General features: G+C 34.9%; 1 protein-coding gene across 1 annotated transcript in view; it reads left to right on the plus strand.

The window, feature by feature from the left end:
* The first annotated feature begins 531 nt into the window (after positions 1 to 531).
* Positions 532 to 22,179, plus strand: part of EPB41L2 (erythrocyte membrane protein band 4.1 like 2) — a 47,453-nt gene continuing 25,805 nt past the window's right edge. Inside the window, exons 1-3 of the mRNA XM_010707366.3 lie at positions 532 to 1,030; positions 2,193 to 2,381; positions 16,516 to 16,620. Of these exons, the coding sequence (XP_010705668.1) occupies positions 572 to 1,030; positions 2,193 to 2,381; positions 16,516 to 16,620 (753 nt within the window). The 5' untranslated portion in view covers positions 532 to 571. The remainder of the gene's footprint in view (positions 1,031 to 2,192; positions 2,382 to 16,515; positions 16,621 to 22,179) is intronic.

The raw sequence follows: 22,179 nt of genomic DNA on the forward strand, positions 1-22,179 counted from the left end.
GTACTGTGTCTGCTTTCTTGTGATTTTACTGGTTTCTAATTGGCTTCCATTGCAATTGTAGTTGTCTCCTCACTAGTAGCCAGTATTGATGGAAGTTGATTTTAATGTGCAGAACTTTCGAGTTATAAATATGATTGTAACTAATTTACGAATTCTCAGACAAATGAACAGAACATTAATTTTGAAAGAATTGTTTGAAGAAGATTGTGAATCAGTGTCAATGATTTCTAATAGGATCTAGTTATTTTGATCTTTTCTTGTTAGATCCTTTGGGACTTATTTTTGTTGGTTTACTTCAATAGGAGGGAAAGAATGATCATGTTACACTTTAGAGTGGCAAAGTAGCAAAATCTAGTACTACACACAAAGGGATAAGAGTGTCGAGTTTAGCTGATTTTTGGAGAAACAAATGTTAATAATTATTTTCATGTTCTATTACAGTATTGTTTGTTTTCAATTTCATTTGTTTTAGACTAGAAATTACTGTGAATAAGTGAGTAAAAGTAGTGAGGCTACATGATGCTATTTTTATCGTTGCATTTTTATTTGTTTTTTAGTATAAGCGGTGACAATGACAACTGAAGTTGGCTCAGAGACTGAAGTAAAGAAAGATTCTGAGCAGGTGGGACCAGACAAAGCCAAGGACAAGCCTGAAGAAGCCTCAGAAACTCCAAGAAATGATAAATCCAGGAAAGCATCCTCCGAAGAAACTCAAGATTCTCCTGTCCCAGCACCAACAAGCCCTAGTAGCCCAAGTAGCCCGAAGAAGGAAAAAGATTCATCTGAAAGCAAGGGTATTTCTCGTTTTCTTCCTCCCTGGCTTAAGAAACAAAAATCCTATACTTTGGCAGAGCCCAAAGATGAGGCCAAGAAAAGAGCAACAGGGGAAGAACAAGTAGCTGAAGAAAGTGAAAGCCATCCATCTGAGGGGATGGCTCAGCCAAAAAGGAGCTTGGAAACAGTGGCTGAAAATAATGCTAAAGGAGATGACAAAGAAGAAAAACATTCTGTTAGTAGTGCAGAAACACAGGTAAGTGTGAGAGTGCGTATGAATGTTTTGGAGTAATTCTGAGGGGATGGGGGACTACTTCATGATGTATGTAATCCATGTAAGACTTTGTTGGTATCATATAAGGAAAAAATGGCAGTTACTGTCACTTTTGAAATTGGGTTGATATGAGTAAGCTCTTCAGCACAATAGTTACTTATTTGGCTCAAGCTGTTTTAGCTGTAACATCATCTTTTGGCATAGTCCTAAGGGATAGTGAACTGACTATTACAGTAGCAATGAGAAGGGATAAGAGGAGAAGCTTCTTAACCAGATTTGCCTCTGAAGCCTTTGTATTGCACAAATAGCTCCTTAGTGACTTAATCCATTTTTTATCTGTTGTAGTTATCTGAGTCCTTAGATGTCAATCTTTTGTTAACCTTAAACCATGCTTGTAGCTATTGCTCTTATTGATTTGCTCTAGGAATCTGGTACTGAGTTTGAAAGCAAGCACCATATTCTGCGGTGTTTCTGAGTCCTGATTGTGCACAAGTTGTTTCAGTTCTTAAACCTCAAACCTACATTCTCTAGGGCCACAGTGGTTATTAAGGATATAAAGAATGTTTCATAGGAGGAGATGCAGAAAGAGCTGGAATGCTTCAGCCTGGAAAGGAGAAGAATAGGGAAAATCAATGTATCTGAAGGGAGGAAACAAAGGGGCAAGACTCTTCTCTGTGGTATGCAGAGAAATGGCAAGAGGCAGTAAGTGCAAATTAGCTGTAGTTGTGGTCTGTCAGTGAAAGTACTGAAAATCCACTTGGAAACAGTCCTGGGCAAACTGCTGTAGCTCACTCTGCTTGAGCGGGGAGATTGGACTAGATCACAAGTTACTTTCTAACTTGGAGTTTAAAAAGAAACTTTTCTTAGTTTAAAACAAAGAAACAAAAAACCTAGTGTATAAAAAAAAGGAAAAAAGCACCTTCTATGGTTTCAGAACAAGAACAGAAAACCTTTTTTTCAGTATCTGCCCCCCAGATAGACCTCAATGCTTACACAGGTTGTGGTTCTTCCAATATATGCATAAATTTTATTAAAGCTTAATTTCTGAATTAGTGGCTTCTAAAAGAAATGAACAGAATAAAAAAAAAGGCTGTCTTTCATGAGCTTGAATTATCACAGAATTGTTTAACTGTATTTTATATAGCCTGCCAAAGAAGATGGTAAAGAAATTGAAGTAGAAAAGGTTGCAGAAGAAAAAGAAGAAAAGGAAAAAAGGGAGACAAAAGAAGTGCAGACAGCTGAAAGTATTCCCCAGAAGCCTCCTAAGAAAATTAAAACTGTGCAGTGTAAAGTGGTGCTCTTGGATGGCACAGAATACAACTGTGATCTAGAGGTAAGGTATTAAGTCTTCTATATAGAGCTCTCTTTCTTTATAGAAAAAAAAAAAAGTTTTCATTTCATTCTGAGTTTAGCAAGTATATTTTTGTGTGTCTAATTAGCACAATACAAGGTTGCATTCCCACTGCTATCACTAAGACTCAGTTAACTGTTCCTTTTTGAACTTTGTCTCTATTTTGTCCTTAAAAAATGCACTGTGTTATACTAGCAAAGAAGATAAAGTGCAATTAACAAAACAGTTTGAGCTGCCCAGAGATCACCTCAGAGCAGTTATTTTCTGCTGTATTTGTGTTTTGCAAAGGTTGAAGGTTTTCCAAAATGTGATGTCACATATATTAGTAAAGTTGTCTTGAGTTCATTAGTTTCAATTAAAATAATCATCTCAGCTGAATATATATTAAAAAAAAATTGCTTCAAAATGGAATTCTGTTATAAGTTTAAAATACATGCTTTTTTATTTAAATTTTCTAGTACCAAATTTTCACAGCTGCATGGACTATTTACAAATATAAATTGCTGGATTAGACATTGTATACATTTGTCTGTTAAATCTGACTGAAGATCACTGACAGAAAGAGTAAGCTTACTGGAAAACAGCTTCTTGGCTGCTATAGCTTTGACATCCTCTGAATATTCTCTTTCAGTCTGACCACAGTGTCCAAACTTTAAGTCCAACAGAAGTTGTTTAATATTTTAGATCAAAATTTAGTTGTGAAACATAAAATTATATGAAAGGAAGAACAAAGTTGCATTCAAATTTTCTGTCAGTGAGATAATTTGAAGTGTATACTTTCAAATTTAACAGACTTTATAATTTTAGATATAAAAATGAGTAGCTATGACTGGGGATGTGAATTCAGAAAATGTTTTTTTCCCCTCAGTGCAATGACTAGATTGCAGATGCTTGATCTGTTTATTTCCTTTTTGCTCTGTGTGTATAGTTTTACTATCCTTCATTCTACACTATGAATATTTAGAATGCCTCAAATCAGTCATTTTTCCCTTTTGTTTCTTTCCACTCAGTACTCATTTTGGTCTGCAATGCCAGAATCCAGTCCAATTTTCTTCATTTTATCACTGTTTTATTCCTGTCTTAAATAGCTGTAAATCTTACTCTTTAAAAATAGCTTACATGTGTGCTTTAGTGATTGATAACATGACAGTGCTCTTTACCTTTCTTTACTTTAAGTGGTAAAGGGAAGGATGCCATTTATACTCGTGTTGATAATTACCATATGCTCGTACGTGATTCTTTTGAATATGCCAGTTTTCTTCTTAATTCTTTGAAGTTGTTTAAGTGTTGAGCAGATGTTATTAGTTTCTCATAGTTGAAGTATCAGCAGTGACAGTGTTTGAATCTCCAGATCTATATGCATCACCTATAAGCAACAGTACGTGCATTCAAGAATTAACAGGGCAAAAAGCTCCTATGTATATGAAAAACAGAACTTGCAAAAGCAGAGGGAATGACAAAGATTTTAAGGGCAAATCTTTATCTTCTCTGGAGCAAATTGTTGTGTTCACCTCCCACTTTCTTCTTCATGGTGACTTAAGGACTATGGATAGAACGATCAACAGAATAGTAGATGCACTCCTAATATTTCTAAGGGGGAATTCCTCTGTAGAGTTTATAGTAACTTGTGCCTCCTATACTAGTCAGAATAGTTCTTCTCAATCATGTTCTTTTAGAGTTTCCTTGGGTTGTGGCTTAAAGAACATTTGTTTTAAAAACACTCTGGCTTTAAGAAGTGTTAGACTTCCAGTTCAGGTTGTGTGTGTTTGTTTTCTGCCTGAAAGGATGGAAGTTTGGAAGTTTGTTGCTGAGTTCACACTCAAATTCCTTTATGGAAACAGCTACTTTTGAAGCAGGAGACAACTATTAAGAACATGTTCCCAGAGCAAACAATATTTTTATTCAAAAAAATTCATGAGTAAGTCTGTAGTTCATATTTAGTGCAGCAATGCTCATGGCTAAGTCTGATAGGAGGTTTTTCAGCTTTTCCAGTTTGTTCCTTACTTTTTCACTTAGATTAGTGGGCAAATTATGGATGCTATTGATGGTTTGATTTAAGGGGCAGATTCAAACTAAAATGCTTGTTTTTACATTAACATAGATGTTGTAAAATGCATTTGTATGAGACTGAAAGATTCCATGACTTCAAAAAGTGATTATATACATCTTAAGAGTAAATATCTGTACAGGGCTATTAACCAGAAATACACTTTGGGCTCAGGAAAGCCTAGAGCTGAGGATTCTAGAGATTTAGAGACTCTATTTCTACACGTAATACCTATTATCCTACATTAGCTGTAGGGTACTGGTCTAGACAGACCTTTTAGGTTTGAAATTCTTTTATTTTAATAAGTTCTGTTGAGTAAAGTAGCAAGTAGATCTGATCAGCAGATAACTTCAGGCTATTGCTGTCTCCCTAAAGATAGCAATTGCTTTAGTGCAAAGGCTTGGAAGGCTGTTTTCTGTTACGGCAAACAGGACTCTAGCTGTTTTCTTCAGTTCCTGTGTACAAAGCTACTTGAAATCTACGGAAGAGAACCACTATGCAGGAGATGCTAAGCAGACTTTTTGACACTTCCCAAACAGTACAGAAAAACATGGAACTTGTTTACTAGATATTCACTGCCCATTGGTACTGGTAAGTCAGATGCTATTAACTATCTAAACCACGTCAAATTAGATGGGAAAGCACCATTTGTATTGATAATGCAACATGAAACTCTGTTACTGTGCTTTAGTATTAGATATGAAAGTTCTTGTACGTGGACAAGATAAAGCAAACTATAAATTTGCTGTACCAGTGGAACTTAAAACAAATCTCTTGGTAAGGACAACAGAAGGAAATTCCTTCTTTGTAGAAAGTTTTGTGTCCTCAAGAATTGAAGGATGTCTTAATGCAACTTACCAGTAAATATAACAGAACCAGGCACTTACTGACGGATGGAATATTAGGTAGCTTGTCAAATCAGGTTCTTCTACAGTGTCTGTAAATTAAATTTAAAATAAATGCATTATTGGATGTAATCAATCAGCTTACAACTACACAATAGCTAGATGCATGCAGTATAAAGAAGAATGATTTTTTTTAATAAAGAGTATGTCTTGCAAACTTATAGGTAGAAAAACAGCTTGAGTCCTCTAAGAACCCAATTACTTTCTGGATGGAAATTACCAGAAATCTCCATTCTTGATTTTCAACTGATACTCATTAGGCATACATTAGCATCATTGAATTACTGAAGCTTTTTCTTCTTTCCTGTCATAAACTTTAAACAGATGAGCATAATATGTAGAGGTACATAAAAATCAATTTAAAGTAAATGTTAGGAGGAATAGCAATCTTCGCTCTCACCTGACCTCTTAATCTTAAAGGCTTTTAAGGGAAGCCCAGTTTATATTTTTTACTTTATAAATTACATTTTTAAATAGATTACACCGCATTCTGAATTTGCAATAATTCTGCAGGATGCAGAAGACTAGAATCAGTGGGATATCCGAAGAATTAATAATGGAATTATTAGTTCAATTATTTATGGAGGTAGGTGAAATTAGAATATTATGAAGCATGATTTTTTCAGAATAATTTAGAAGTACATTTCAAGCAGGTATTAAATAAGTTTCCAAGTCTAATTTATAAAACTGAATATTGAGGATACAGGGAAACATGTTTTATTGCCTGTTCTCTACTTGAATAGAATAAGGAAGCATCTTTTAAAACCTTCTAAGAAATCAAATGTGTAGAAATTTCTAATCTATACTCTGAGAAGAAATCTTTCTGTAATTGTGTTGTTGTATATTGTGGAGCATCAATAGATGTACAAGAATCCAGATTGAGTGGAAAATGTCTTTAAGCGCAAATATTATTTTACAACACAACCAGCATATTGTCATTGTTATGCCAGCTATTTTTTTTAATTTGTCAACTTATTGTACCATTCAGCAGAATAATCATGAAAAACATTTTGGTCTATGTTTGGTTGTTCTAAGTTTTGGAAAAAAGAAAAAAAGAAAACAAAATAATGCGTTTTTGGTGTTTGTATAGAAACTGATTTCTCAGTTTCTTTGCCAACTCCTTTCTCATTTAGATGTGTCATGTAAATCAAAAGCCATTTTCTGTCTCATTCATCATCTTGCTTCCTCACAGCACTTAAGAATTTTTGGGAATTAGAACCTGCCTTTTATTCCCACAAAATTCATGGACTTCTGGATGGATTCCTTTTGCTTACTTTTCTCTTCAGTGAAGTGCAGCTTGCACATATTGGTGCTATCTATTCTCAGACCTTTCCTGAATGGATCTTCCTCTTATCCTTTTAGCCTACATCTGCTAGCCTTTTGCTTTCTTTTCTGCTGTACCACATTCCAAAGTCTCCTTCAGTCAGCCTCTACATGATGGTTTTGTGGGTCTCTTTGAACTGTGCAGTCAAAAGCTACATTGTTTCCCCTGTATCCTCCCTTTTCATTAGATTTCCTAGTAGTTTAATTACATACCGTGTAGGATTTTATAATTTGATAATATACTTCTATTATATTTTCTAATAAAATATTACATGGGGTGCTATTCAGCTGTCTTTTTGGATCTTTTGAAACTAAGAGGAATCTGGAGAAACATCTGTTTTTAAGACTTTAAGAATTTTCATCATGGCTTAGTTTTATTTTAGTTCTTAGTATGTTTTTCTTCAAACTTCTTATCCAATAAACTTTACAAATCAGCTCAGGAATGCATATTCATTGTCTGACAATATGAAATGTTCTCTGGGACTATTTGACTGTAGTTTTTAGATATTTTGGTTTTAGTTAGTGATAGTGCAAGCTTGCTTAAATTTTTATCAGGTAAGGCCTATTCTTCCTACTTCTGATGTTAAAACCAAACAATTTCAGTCTATTTCTGAAGTAAAATTTTTCAACTCTTCGTGGATCTCTTCCTAATGGTGTGAAATGTACACTACTTCAACATAAGCCAACTTTAACTGTGGAAAAGCTGTAGTGAGGCCATCACTGATGTTAGTTATCAACCTGATTTTTTTGTACTTTGTCAGCAGAAGAAAGTTTTATTGCAATAGAACATGAACATGAAAATTACTCTACAAAATAATTGCTCTCTAGGAAAAAATTGTGTAGGGCTATGCACACTTATATTCTGAAGTAGCAGGAATTTTGTCCCTAAGACAAAATTTTTTGTCTTAAATTTTTAATACATAGATTTGTACTTATATATGTACATATAATCTCTGTATTATTTATTACTAATATATTTTCCATAAATATTTAGGAATTGATATGGATGGTGTAATAATGTAACTCTGCAGCTGTTTTCACATAAGCCAAGATGAATCTAAATTATATCTCTGTATTAATTGAGGATTATGAATATGAACTTCCTGGGCCTTTTCACCATACAATAATGAGATGTCATAAAACAGAGGGTTTTTTTTTTACTGTACATCTAAGACATTTTACATTCACAACTCAAAGATAACTATCTGCAGTCTTTTCCAACCTTGATGATCCTATGATTCTAAGTCCATTGTGAATCATTTAAATTGGTAAACAAGATTCAGAATATTGTTTTCTAATTATTTGTAATAAATGGTCTCTATTTCTTCTACAGAAGCAAAAAAGTAAGGAGGGGAGCAAAGTGCAAACAGAAACAATCTGTTTTGATTTTTTGGATCATAATGAGGGAATGTGAGGACTGCTAACTGCAGTTTTACAAATTAGTTTTTTTTCAATACATGAAGAGCTTTTTTAATTCTTCTAGTGTACCAAGATATTACAATTATCAACTGCTTCAACTGATAACTGAAACTTCAGCTTCCTCTCTCTGCAGTAGATCTTAAATGAGTTTCTGGTACTGGTCCTTTCTTTACTCTTCCTTTTAATTTTTAGTGTTTTTGTAAATGTTGATTTATTTCTGCTTTAGAAAATTATAGTATGAAATCATGGAAGATTTAAAAAGCTAGTAAACAACTTCTGCAATCTAAACAACTACAAAGCTTGTTGGTTTCCCATGGTTGATTCTTCATTTAATCCAATTTTTGTTTGGAGGGATTTTCTTTGTTCAGGACTTTCCTGCTGCCTTCTCACAGAATCACAGAATGGCCTGGGTTGAAAAAGACCATAATGATCATCTAGTTTCAACCCCCCTATTATGTGCAGGGTCACCAACCACTAGACCAGACAGCCCAGAGCCACATCCATGGTGGATGTGGCTCTAGTTCTTACACTATACTGTAAACAAACTTCATTATATTTTATTTTGTTAGTGGCACTTCTGTAAATATATTGATTTGTTACTAAGGAAATTAAAACTGGAAAAATACCTTGTCTTTGTAACTGTTATTTTGCAGACCAGAAAACAGTTATTTTTCTTATTACCATCTTAAATCTTCATCATAAAAGTAATTAATGACCAGCATACACAAAGAGCATCCTTGGCTACTTTCCATTTGGTGGCTTAACTGGGAGTAGGGCAGTCTCTAGGACTGGGCTGAGAAGATTCCAGTGTGGAAAAACTCTTGTACCTTTTAGGAGGAATTAACACATTGGTACTAGTGGGGGAAGCTGATGATAGCCCAGTAATGTGCCTCCTGGTGACAAAGGAGGCTGATAAGGTTCCAGGGTGCAGTAAGAATGCAGTTTCAGGGAGATGATGGTCCTTCCCCTCTGCTCAATGCTGGAGAGACAGATAGAGTGCTGGAGCTCCGATGTGCAAAGGGGAGCTCACAGAGGTGGAACTGTTTCAGCTGGAGAAGAGAAGGCTCAGCATCTTTAATACTCTGTATAAATAACTGACGGGGGTAAAAGGGAAGAAAATGTAGCTACAGTCTCCTCATGGTGCCCAAGGGTGGAATGAGAAGAAATGAATGCAAACTGAAATAAAGGAAATCCCATTTAAACACATGAATGTGAGAGTACATCAGTTATTAATGTGATCAAACAGCAGGCTTGTCCCTTTGTCTTTTTCTGCTATTTCTTTTTTCTGTATTTCTGTCTTTTTTCTGTATTTCAATGGAAAACATAGGTTTTCTTTACAATTGATTATTTTGGGAGCATAAGAAAAATGAAAAGGCTGAGTTGCTCATAAAGACTGAAGAAAAGCTGTGTTCTCAGCTTAATAATTAGTATTGCTTGTCCGAAGGTATTCTGGGATGATCTTTCTAGGGGAAAAACCTCCAAATTGTCTCTCTTGTGAGGGAGACAATAGTGATCACTCATGTTTTTTAAAGAAATGCGCTTTCCAAATTGAAGTCTGTGTTTCATCAGGCTATGCATTTGATTTCTACGTAGTGTTCTTATTTTATACATGTTCCTAAGTTCTTAGAGAAAATTTCTTAAAATTTCTCTTAGAGATTCTTGATACCATCAATTGGAGAGAATAATGAAGATGCAGAGGAATTCTTCGGAAGTTTTGATTTCAGCATGTTGTATCTTGGAGCTATCTGTCATGATTTGCTATGTTGCATGCAATATTAGCTTATGAGCTGTCTTTATGGTTCTGTTAACACGTTATTCCTTAAGTGGCTGTTCTTACAAAGCTTAACTTTCTGGGTTATAACACATAAATAATGGCAAACTGTGAAGGTCTTTCTTCGAAGACTACGTCCAGTATTGCAGTGTTTAACACTCTTCAGTGCTTGAGACTGATGTATCTAATTGTATTTCTTCAAATACTTCATAAATTATTTTATGCATGGAAAAATTAATTATAAGCAGCATGAACTTTATTTACATATAGTTGTAGCTTCTTGCATATGGTATTATAGGTAAATGTTTCTGGGAAGCTGGTGGTTCTTAACTGAAGAAAAAACTGGCTGCTATTCTATCCAGAATGATGTTTTTAATTTTAATTTTGTTTTTAAGTTGTTTAATTTTACTGCTTTTCAGTAGGAGTTCTACACTTCATTATTAAAAATCAAAAATATCTTTTAATGCACGGTAGTATTAAACGTGGCAAAAAAGTACTGTTTTATTTGTAAAGGATTTTCAGAAATCTTTTTTACCAAGACCTGTCACCCACCCCAGCACGATTAGAGTGAATTTCAAGGGCTAAAATAAGAGATGTGCCATTTGCTGAGGCAAAAATCCAATGCATCTGTGACAATAACTAGTGGGCAACAGCAGTATCTAGCTTATGGTGTCTTGCCAGCTCTTCCATTCGTTGGTTTTGTAGCTAAGCAGCAATTTGTGAAAGTATGGGGGATTTGATTGTATTATGGGGTTTCGTATCAGGCATACGTTATGACTAATGTTTAAATTTATTTCTATTTACAGAGTCAAAATAGGGCTGCTCTTTAAGTCCTTGTCAAATAAGCAAATGTTAATGCTTATCAACGTTAACGTGGAAACGATAATGCTACATTATGTTTAAGTGAAAGGCAGTCATAGAAGTAGATTTTGCACAATGGAGTCATGTAGCACATCAGTCAAAACTTTTGTGGAATATTCAGAAATGAGTTGAATGTTGGGAGCAAATATTTGTAAGGAAATCTATGAAATCTATGTACCATCAGAATTAAAAAATTGATAGTGTAAATTACAATGCAGTTATACACTTAGTTTAATCGGTAAAGAAAAAAATGGTTTTACATTTTGTTCTAACATGAATTATTTTAGTTTTCTTTGAATGTATTAGGTAATATGCAAACTTAGCCTTTATGGAGTGAATAGAATTGTGATTTATTACATTATAAAATCTTGCTAAAATTAAGTTGGTGTAACTTCTGCGTAAGATATTTTTCTCTTGAAATCTATAATTGAATCAAAGGATTATTTATGTGACATGTGGAATGCATTGAGAGAAACCTTTAAGTAAAGAGAATCATAATTATTTCTTGTTCTGTGATAAAACGCTTCTGAAAGCTAATTTCTCAATATGTCATCTCTAACACATTGTCATCTGCTGGTAAGAGCCACAGAATAGAAATTGACTGAAGGTGTTGAGCTAGAAAAGTAGAAAAACTTTTAACATATTGAGATACCAAGCTTATATTAGAAATTCCTTATGGAAAGAAAAAAGTTCACTTTCAGCAAATCAGCTATTTTTCTTTTTTTGGAAGCTGACTAGCGTTTTACTATGAAATTATTTCTTCTGGCTTTTTTGGCTTGTTTTTACATGTCTTTCCTGTTGCCCAGGGCACGCATGTCGTGAAAGTGGTTTGGTTTCTAGCATAAAGTACATCTCAGATATTTCTTTTTTGATGGTTGCTTTTTAAATTAATTTATCGCCTTTGTTCTTCTGCCTTTAGAGCTTATTTTGTCTTACAAGATCATCTGACTGGTGTCAGCTTGCCAATATGACCTTAGCTGAATCTGTAAATCTTTTTATCAAGAACTTCTTAAACAGATATTTTAGCTTCTTTGGTGATGCTTTCCTTCATTATTTTTTCTAATCTATCTTTATACTTTATTACTTTGCTTTCATAGATGCAAATTGGAAGGACTTGGTTCATAGCCGGTTTCTTTAGCATAGCTTCTAGAATTAACTTGTCTGAACATCGGTGTAGATACACTGCTTACAGTACTCCACTGTCCTCCAGGAATGTAATGAAGATAAGCCTTGTCCAAATGAAATCTATTCCTTCATTCATTTTAATTTAATACTCTTGCCGTGGTGTTCTGTGGTCTTTGGTTTTGCAAAAATTAAACTGCTGTCAATTCTAATGTCAGCATCTCTGCTATCTGATCTGAGAAATTAAAAACTTTTAGCAGCGTTAGTGCTCTAGTGTTAAAAGCTTTGATATCAGGCACTCTCCAAACCTGTTTTTATTTTTTTGAATGTGGAACTAGGAAAGTTGCATAAGGAAAAGCATTAACCTCCATTGAAAGGCTATTAAAAAGTCCTTTAACTTTTAGTCTAATGAATGAAATTGGCTAAGCCCACAAATTCCATAATAACACAATAGATTAGTTTTCTGTCCTGTTACTTAAAAGTAAAAATATTCAAAGCTACTTATCTCTAGGAAACTTAGAAAGTATATGAAGGTATCGTGTTCTGGACTGCATTAAAAAAGGAGTGGCCAGCAGGGAGAGGGAGGTGATTGTCCCTCTCTACTCAGCTCTTGTGAGGCCCCATCTGGAGTACTGCATCCAAGCCTGGGGCCCCCAGTACAGGAAGGAAGCGGAGCACTTGGAGCGGGTCCAGAAGAGGACCGCTAAGATCATCACAGGGCTGGAGCACCTCTCCTATGAGGAAAGATTGAGGGAACTGAGCTTGTTTAGCTTAGGGAAGAGAAAGCTCCAAGGAGAACTCATTGTGGCCTGCCAGTACTTGAAGGGAGCATACAAACAGGAGGGGGAATGAGGGTGGATAGTGATAGGACAAGGGGGAATGGTTTTAAACTGAGATGAGGGAGGTTTAGGTTAGATATTAGGAGGAAGTTCTTCACACACACGGTGGTGATGCACTGGAACAGGTTGCCCATGGAGATTGTGGATGCCCCATCCCTGGAGGCATTCAAGGCCAGGCTGGATGTGGCTCTGGGCAGCCTGGTCTGGTACTTGGCGATCCTGCATATAGCAGAGGGGTTGAAACTAGATAATCATTGTGGTCCTTTTCAACCCAGGCCATTCTATGATTATATTGTGAGGAAATACTACAGTAAAGAAAATGAGTTGTATGTACATAGTATATGCATATATGGCGAACGTGAGCAACTTATTACATTATTTTAACCTTAGGAATATCACAGCTCTTAAAGATAACATCCACGTATCCTCAGATTCTTAATAGTTAACTGTGAATGACTGCAGAGGAGGAAAGAGGAAAAAGCTATTGTGGAACATGACTTAAAAGAACTTTCATAGGTTGTGAACTGTTAGTAGCGTTCAGTTACCTTTTATTACTTCCTTTAATGAGTGTTAAGTTCGCTCATAGGAATAGCAGCTTGGGACAGAGGTTGAAAGACGTCTAGCAGAGTTTGTCAAAAGTCACTGAATTGTTGTACTTCCTTGAAATGAGAAACATATGATGGCCATAGCATCATAAATTCATGTGTAATATTTGTGAGATGTAATGGCAGTTTAATTTTAACTTGAGTGAGCAGACTGCTGTAATGATTGAGATTAGGAAACCACATGATCTAGGGAACAAATTTTTTTAATTTATTTTTAGCGTAATGCAAATTATCTCATTTTAACCAATTCCTTTCCTGATAATTGACATCTTTGAGCCCAGGTGCAAGTTCTCAGTCTCTTAGGGTGACATACATGTTCCTCTTGCTTAGATGAAGTAAAAACAGAGGAAAATAGGCTTTTTCTTTCTTCTACAGTACCTTAGTAGTTGCAAGGAAACTTCTTAAATAGATTTGGGATCTGTGATAGTCTTATTCAGATTTTCTTCTGTAAATGTAATGTGGGTTTTAGTAAAGGAGTAGCAGTTTAAATAGAAAGAAATGCTAGCTGAACAATTGCTGCTAGTTAGAAGGAAATGAAGATCATACTGTGTTTGTTTACTGCTTTCGGCCAGCAGTCTAATTAAATATTTATAACAAAAAGCATTTAAAGGATGCCAGCACTGACCGCATTTTATGCACGTATGAACAACTGAAATGTATTGAAGTTGACATATGGGTTCTATGGTTATTTAGTTTGCTTATATAAAATAAATCTGTGTTGCCTTAGCGTTTAGTTAAGATAATGTTTTAACCCCGAATAGAGAAAGGTATGATTGAACTTGATATGGAATAGATGTTTAATTGTCATTAGTTTTATTTGAAAATCTTTATTTTTTGACTGCTGTGATGTGTAGTCTAGCATTTGAATAAACCTAAGTGGTCTGCCTAAAGTTAGAACATCTTTTATTTAAGAAAAGAAAAAAAAGAATGAAATAATTTTGCAGGTTTTTAAAACTTTGCTCCAGATTTGATGTAATGTTTAACTGTGAAGCTATCTCTAAGCCAGAAATGTACCTTGTGAGATCAGTCACCAGCACAGACTTCCAGGTCTAATTTCCTTGACTCCAGTCTTTCCATCTTGCTGAGAAGGGGGAGCATGACAGCAGCCTGGGGGCACCTGGCAGCTGGCTGGGGTCAGCCCACCACTCTTGACTGTTAAGCTGTAGCTGGCAGTAGAGAAAAGTAGCTACTTCAAACTGCTGGGGAAATAGTTACCTGTATTTCTGAAGAGTAAAATCTGTGAAAGTACCAACTGGCCTTGAAGTTCCCAACTCCTTTTTTTCAAAAGTGACTTGGACTTCTAAGATCCCCTGGTGCTTTGTAACACTTCGGCTACAAATTGTGCTTGTTTTACAATTGCATCTTTTGAAAAAATTCTGATCTTCAAGACTGCAACGTCTGCTGAACAGTACAGTCTTTAATTAAGTAGGGGTTTGGATTCTTGGGGAATAAAACAACGCCTTCACTATTTGCTCTGCGCATACCGTTTTCTCTGCCCTCCCAGCCTTAACATTTAGCGCAGCACCATGGAGCTGCAGTGAGAGGCACACTTGAGGAGCATTGTGAGCGCTCTGTCGCTGTCTGCGGGATACAATCACTTCAGTGTCACCAGGGCCTACACAGAGGCAGTTGATGGCGTTTCTTTGGAATTGTAGTAGTGTATGGCATCTACTGAAATCTGTAGGATAAGCAAATGCACAAATTCCTTTCAGCTGCCAGGCCTCTGAAAATGCCATGTTGTGGCCTCGCTGGTAAATGCCACAAATAGCTGAACAGTCATGTAGGTTCAAAAGGCGAAACTGCATGCCGTTCATGTTCAAATGTTCCACCAACAGGCTGTATTTTAACTGCAGAAAGAAATTCTGATCTTCCCTACCCCTGATTGTGTATTGTAAGCCAAATGATGTTTTGCTTCTTGTCAGCTGTTATATCCAGTACAGTTTTTTCCCCCTAAAACCTGATGCACAGAAACAGGATGTGGGCCAGTCAGTACCAGCAATAGGAAGACACGGGGTGACCTTGTTTACGTTCTCATTTTCTAGTATGGAAATAACAGATAAAACTTCAGGACTAACTGCAATCTAATTAAGCTGTAATTCTTCAGAGCTGCAAAAAGCAGATGTTTTATGAGTAAAATAAAATTATATCTTTCATTACCATTATAAAATATCAGGCTGCAATATTAAAATTAACATAAAATGAAAATGATTTTCTTTTTCTTTTTTTATTTTTAATTCCAGAGATTTGTTTGTTTTTGAGAATAAACTTTTCTAAGACCTTGTTTTTGAGTGTTTAATGGATTTTTGGGGTAACGAGAGTTAAATAAAAGGCAGCCTTCTTCATTTATTTTCTTCCCCTCAAAATCTCTATACAGTTTTGACAGACTTGTTAGTTATGCTCTGCTTGTTCTTGTATTTTGTTTCTACTAGTTTGATCACCTACTTTTATTGGACTACTCTGTTTTTTTTATTTCTTGAAGATAATGAAGGATTTTGGTTTTCGTAGAACCATAGATAGGCTTTCATAGAACCATAATGGGCTTGGTTTGGAAAGGACCTTAAAGACCATCCAGTTCCAATTCCCCCTCCATTCCAGTCCTGCCTGTCTTCGAACGCCTTCAGGGATAGGATCCACAACTTCTCTGGGCGACATATTCCAGTGGCTCAACACCTTTGTATTACAGAACTTCTTCATGATATCTGATTTTCCCCTTTTCAATTTAAAAGTGTTACATGTTTTCTTGGAGTTTATATGTGATTCAGAAAAGTCATTGAGATGTAACACAAAAATGCTATAAATGCAGAAATTAACTAAAATTAACAAACTGGAAAGCTTCTTGATATTTAGAAGATAATGTAGAAAAAGTTGTCTCACATGAAGTCTTTGTTTATTTAAAAAATGAAGATCAAGAAAAACTAACTTAAGAACTATTTAGCAACAACTAAATGGGTGAAATAATTAAAATAAGAAATGGTACTGAATTTTCCTTGTACTTGCAAGTCAACTTTGCTAGTGAGTTGGAAAACAATGGAATTTTTTACAGTGATATCTATAGTTTTGAAAATATTATAAAGTTATTATCGTAAGAAAGCTTACAGCTTTCTAACCTATTTTATAGATATTTTAAGTTGTCCTGACTAATTGTATCTCCTTATTCAGCCTGTTTTATTGATGTTCATAATATCAAGCATTTACTAATAGTACTTTTTTTATTATTTTTCCAGAAAAGAGCAAAAGGACAAATTCTATTTGACAAAGTGTGTGAACATCTCAATTTACTGGAAAAGGACTATTTTGGGCTGTTGTTTTATGAGAATTCAGATCAGAAGGTAAGCCTGTATTAGAGTTTTGTTTTTCCTCGACATTGTTACTGACTGCAGTAGTTTAGTAAGGGATACAGTATTAAATATATACCTTTACAAACATTTGAGCAAACAGTTTATAAACTGTCAATTTTAGTCCACTGTAAAATTGTGTCAAGTACAAGATAGTCTGTGTGTGTTAATGAAGTTTCTATTTTTTACTTTGAAGTGGTAAATAAATCAAACAATTCCTGGGGTTTATTTTGTTCTACTAAAATATTTTACCATCCCTGCCAGTAAAGATAGGAAAACTCTGCCTTGACAGCCTGACAAACCTGCCAGAGTTCTGAAGACTTTCATTTGTTAGCCTCTTTAAAAAACAGACACACAAACAAGTCTATGGATGATAAAATAATAAAAACAAACTTATCTTCTGCCTACCTTTCCAAGAATTTCACTGCTTCTTCTCACGTATGCTTAATAATGCTCTGACAAATAATATAAAGGATATCTTGTCCCAAGGTCCAAAATGTTAGGACTTTTAGTTACTTTTCATAGAATGATAGAGTGACTTGAGTTGAAAGAGACCTTAAATATCATCTAGTTCCAACCTTTCTGCCATGGGTGGTGTTGCCAACCACTGGACCAGGCTGCCCGAGGCCCAATCCAACCTGGCCTTTGAATGCCTCCAAGGATGGGGCATCCACAGCTTCTCTGGGTGAATTGTTCCAGTGCCTTACCACCCTCTGAGTAAAAATTCCTCATAGTATCTTATCTAAATCTCCCCTCTTCTAGTATAAAACCATTCTCCCTTGTCCTATCACTATCTGCCCAAGTAAAAAGTCACTCTCTCCTGTTTATAAGGTCCCTTTAATTACTTAATTACTTTAATTACAGGAAGGTCCTGATGATATCTCTTTGGAGCCTTCTCTTCAGGCTGAACAAGCCTAGCTCTCTCAATCTTTCTTCACTGGAGAGATGCTCCAGTTCTCTGAGCATCTCCGTGGCCTACCTCTGGACCCACTCCAACAGTTCCACGTCTTTCTTGTGGAGGCATTACTCTGAATAGGACCTCATGAGGGCCCACTCAAAACATCAAAAAAATTTACTCTTGAACAGATGAGACTGGAGCTAGTCTGTCTCCAATACTGTGTGCTAGTTTCAGTAATGAAGAGGTGTTTTGACATCAATATGTTCAAATAGGTTATCTTAAGTTCCTTTTGGTAACGTTTTCTTTCATCTTTTTACACTTGTTTTTGGTGAGCACATTTAGATTGATGAGTTGAGGAACATCTTAGATCAGCTGTTGGCATTAATTCCACTAATTACTAAGAGCCAATTTAGTTTTTCCCTGCATCTGAATGTTTATGGTTAGTAATGGACCAGCTGTTACTCTGTCCACAAACTAAAATATACCTGCAGTCATCTTTTCCGTCATAAAGAACAGACTAATAATTGCAAATTGAAATGGAAAAAATGTAATTATTTTAATCTTAATCTCTGTTTTCATGTCAGGAAGTATCATTACATGCGTATTAATTAGTTCTAGTGAAGCAGTTTTTTGCTTTTTTATTTTTATTACTTTTCATTAATTCTCATTTAATTTTTGCGTTCAAAATGAAATCTAATTTAGTGATCTGAATAAATCTGAGAACTTCAAAAACATAGCTATTTTCTGGACTTGCTTGCTTTGGAGGTTTTCTGTAAAGCATTGAACAAAACATTCGGGTCCTCTGTGTTAATGATTTCCCTGTATAAAATATTTTTACTTGGATATTGTATTTTTTGTTACTGATTTTTAAACCCTTTATAGAAATACGAGTTTTGTCAGCGTAACAACAAAGAGTACCCCATTTGATCCTCTGAGCAATACCATAACATCATTTATTTTTTGTTGTTATCACTTACAGTCCCTTTGTTTGTGTTACTCAGTATTCTTGGAAATATATGAATGTATACACACAGTGAAATACAGTGTATCACTGGAAGAGAGGAAATATCTAAAAGCAGACACGGGATCCTTGAATTATATCAGGAAAGAATCCATTTTGATAGATCTTAGGAGGTGGAATAGAGAGCCTTCAGCTTTTAAAAACAGAGCAGGAAAGTTTGGAATTTTGCAAAGTATGTCAATTCTTTCTTTCCCAATGTGCTTCTTGATACTCCTCACTCATGTAAATGGAGGTACCCAGTGCCATACCTTAAAAAGAGCCAGTCTGTTTTTCTCTATGTAAGAGTTTGTGTGTGTATGTGTGTATGTATATATACGTATATATTTAGTTATCGGTGATATCTGCCTATGTCATGTTACTACATGACATATGTTTATCACACACTGCGAGTGATGAAAAGTTGTTAGTTGTCCAAACTAAGTTCCAGTAAAACACAGAGATTAGGTCTAGGTATACATTAGACACTTAGTTTTCGAATAAAGATTGATGAGCAGAGTTGGACTATTGTATTCCTTGGATTACTCACTCCGATGTCTTTAAAATCTGAGAAGAACATTTTGTTTTTGGTAGGCAATTGGAGGTTCTTTACCTAGATATCCCATTTTGTTTTCTTTTTGTTTTCATTCTTCTTTGAATGTACAGCATTTGCTTGTTAACAGGGATAGTCCTTCTCTATTGCTGATGATTTTTGAGCTTTTTAATTTTAATTTGATTTCCAAAGCAATTAGAGCAGCTCCTCTCTTGTGCAATTGGCATATATTTTACAAACATTCATATACATGCAAGATGATAACTGTTGTATTCCTCATTAGTGTTTTGTTTTTACTGACTCATCTAAGAGAACTGTCTGATTTTGCTTTCTTTTCTCAATTAGCATTCTGTAATCACTATATAGAAATATAAATAGAAGTAAGAGACTTATTAAAATTCTGAGACAGTTTTTTAGATTTGGCTACTGTGCAGCACATGACTTAATAAGGTGATGAGGTGCGGGGGAAAGAACTGGTGATGTGAAAATTGTTGGTCATGTATGAAGGCTAAAGAAGACACAAGGTTGTGGAATAACTCTTAAGCCACAAAAAACAAACAAACAAACAAAAAACAAAAAACGGTAGTGTGATCCTAAATTTAGTTTTCTGGAACTATTTAATAGACAATTCTTGGAGCTTAAGAAAAAATGATCAATTTTCATTTGTTTTCCATGTTTTTTATCTTGCTATTTTCATGAGTACCATCTCCAACCACTTTTCTGTTTTCCTCCTTTGATTATTACTGTCATAAGAGGATGCAAGTAAAACTTTTCTGTTAAACAACACAAATTTAAAGATTTTACTAAATTGTATTTCAGTGACTATGCTAAAGCTCTAAAAGTTTGTTTTGTTTCTGACCGTGAGTACTTTAAACTTTACTGAATTTCTCACATTAGAGAAATTCTGAAGATCACAAATTGACAGAAAACAGAAAAAGTAGAAATTGAAGTAAAAGCAACTGATATCATCAGCAACTGCTTACAGTTGTAACTCTTTTGTACAAAATAACATTTATGGCAAGATATTCAGCAAGATGTGAGCTCTTGAAGATTCTGGTTTGAAGTACCTCAGTTAGGGTTGCACTTTGTTTCGGTGCCTTTAGGAAACAGAGACTCCCAGAAGTTGAAATATCACTTATGGTATAAATACATCCTGACAATATGAAATGCAGCCACTGCAGTGTCAGAACTCCTAGTTGTGTGCTGAGAGATTTGTCATTCTCCCCCCACTCCCCATCCAACTGATGTTTCTTTCATGTCTGTAGATTTGAAATAGTACAGCCTCACAGAATGGAATGAGTAAGATAGGTGCACTTACTCTTGTTTTTAAAGAATCTTAAGATTTTCACACATCTCGTCCTTTCATTCTTCTCAAAGAAAAAAAAATTGACATGTATTGATTTATTTAATAGGAGGGGGTGGTGATGCTGATGAGTTCTGTTCACCAATATCTGCCATGGAAGGCTTGGAGACTTGGAATTTTCACTGGTTTTAGCCTTCTCTTTTTCACCTCTCTGCATTAAAATCAAGTTTGAAGTCTTTTTTTCATCTCTGTACCAGTTCTTTCTGATACATTTTCCTGTTATGAATATTTCCTCTTGAGATTAAAATGCCACAGATCTCCATCCCTGTCAGTACTAAATACTGAATGATGTGTTTTTTTTCTCATTCTTGTGTAGTCATCACAGCCACCCATTTAGGAGCCAGCTGTTGAACTAGACAGCAGCTGTGGGGTGTGGAAACTCAATGCCAGGCACTCTTTTGAATTAGAGCTGCTCCCTAATGCAACATCAGGGTACCATTGGAGGAGGAGTTCCATTAACTTTCCTCTATGGGTGTTCTGTGCAGCTGGGAGAGATGTTATGTTTTCAAATCATACTGTTATGTTAGCTTTAATAGACATGTTAAAGCTATTTAGATAAAGTTACTCATTAACAATTTTTTGTCATGACTTTATAAACATTAAATTTATTGGCCTAATGTGTATTTCATTGCATTACGCCTCCCAAACTTTCATGAATGCTCCATTCACACTGTAAGCGGGCTGCAGAAGTGTTAGAAAGCTTGTGCTCTTATGTTGTGGGCACCAGCTGGAAATGCTGCTTTTCTGAATTTGGACAAAATACTTTTGTACTGTTAGAGAATGTTTTGTTGTTCTTTGACAATTCATTATTTTGTCTTATCTGTAACCTTACCATTCACAAACAAATAGATTTTTGCGTACTGGAGCAATGTAGTATACGTACGCTTTGTCTTTTGTATTGAAAGACAGACCTGCCTATTCTGTGTTAAGGGGTCTATTTCAGGGTAGATTTTTTTCCATAGTGTTTGTTTTATCCATAACAAAAGACACAGATGCAAACCAAAAACAAACAAAAACAAAATCCCTATAATTATGCTTGTAAATGGAAAACAAACATCTGATTTTATTTGATGGAACAAAGGAAAGCTGACAAAGTTTGCTTCCAATAAACTTACCCAAGACTTCAAAAATCTGAAAATGAACTGAATAATTTATTTAAAGAAATTATTATTCTTTTAATTTTTCAGCACATTCTATTTTGTATTTTCTTTTCTTCTACTCAGCCATAATGAAAGGTAAAATGTTGACACAAACATATACACACGCATCATAGTTTTCTGCTGTAATTATGCCACACTATATAATTTATATTTATATTGCTTAATTTATACTATACTTTGTGTTAAGCTTAAGAGTTCATGGTAGTTTTTAGTTTTATCTATAATTTGATGAAAAAGGCCATTTGGGAATGGAATTAACAGCAAAACTAAAAAATTAGTATGATAATTGTAGCTGAAATTAATTTCAGCTAAAATTATTCTAAGACTTCTCATGTATTTCAAGGCTTTTCTTTGTCAAGATTGTTCCAACAGCTAGTATTTTTTTGTGATTTAAGCAGAATAAGTATTATCCAAATTTTTTTTGAGGACTGTTTTTATATCCTTGTCTTCACAACAATGTTGTGGACTGTGCATCTCTGAAAGAATTGTAATTGTTACAAAATGCAGATGTTGCACGCTTCCTAAAACCGAATGAATATGAAATTATCTTTGTATTTTAATTGCAGCTTAAGAAATGATTAA

Source organism: Meleagris gallopavo, chromosome 2 (genome assembly GCF_000146605.3).
Source record: "Meleagris gallopavo isolate NT-WF06-2002-E0010 breed Aviagen turkey brand Nicholas breeding stock chromosome 2, Turkey_5.1, whole genome shotgun sequence".
Classification (NCBI taxonomy): Eukaryota; Metazoa; Chordata; class Aves; order Galliformes; family Phasianidae; genus Meleagris; species Meleagris gallopavo.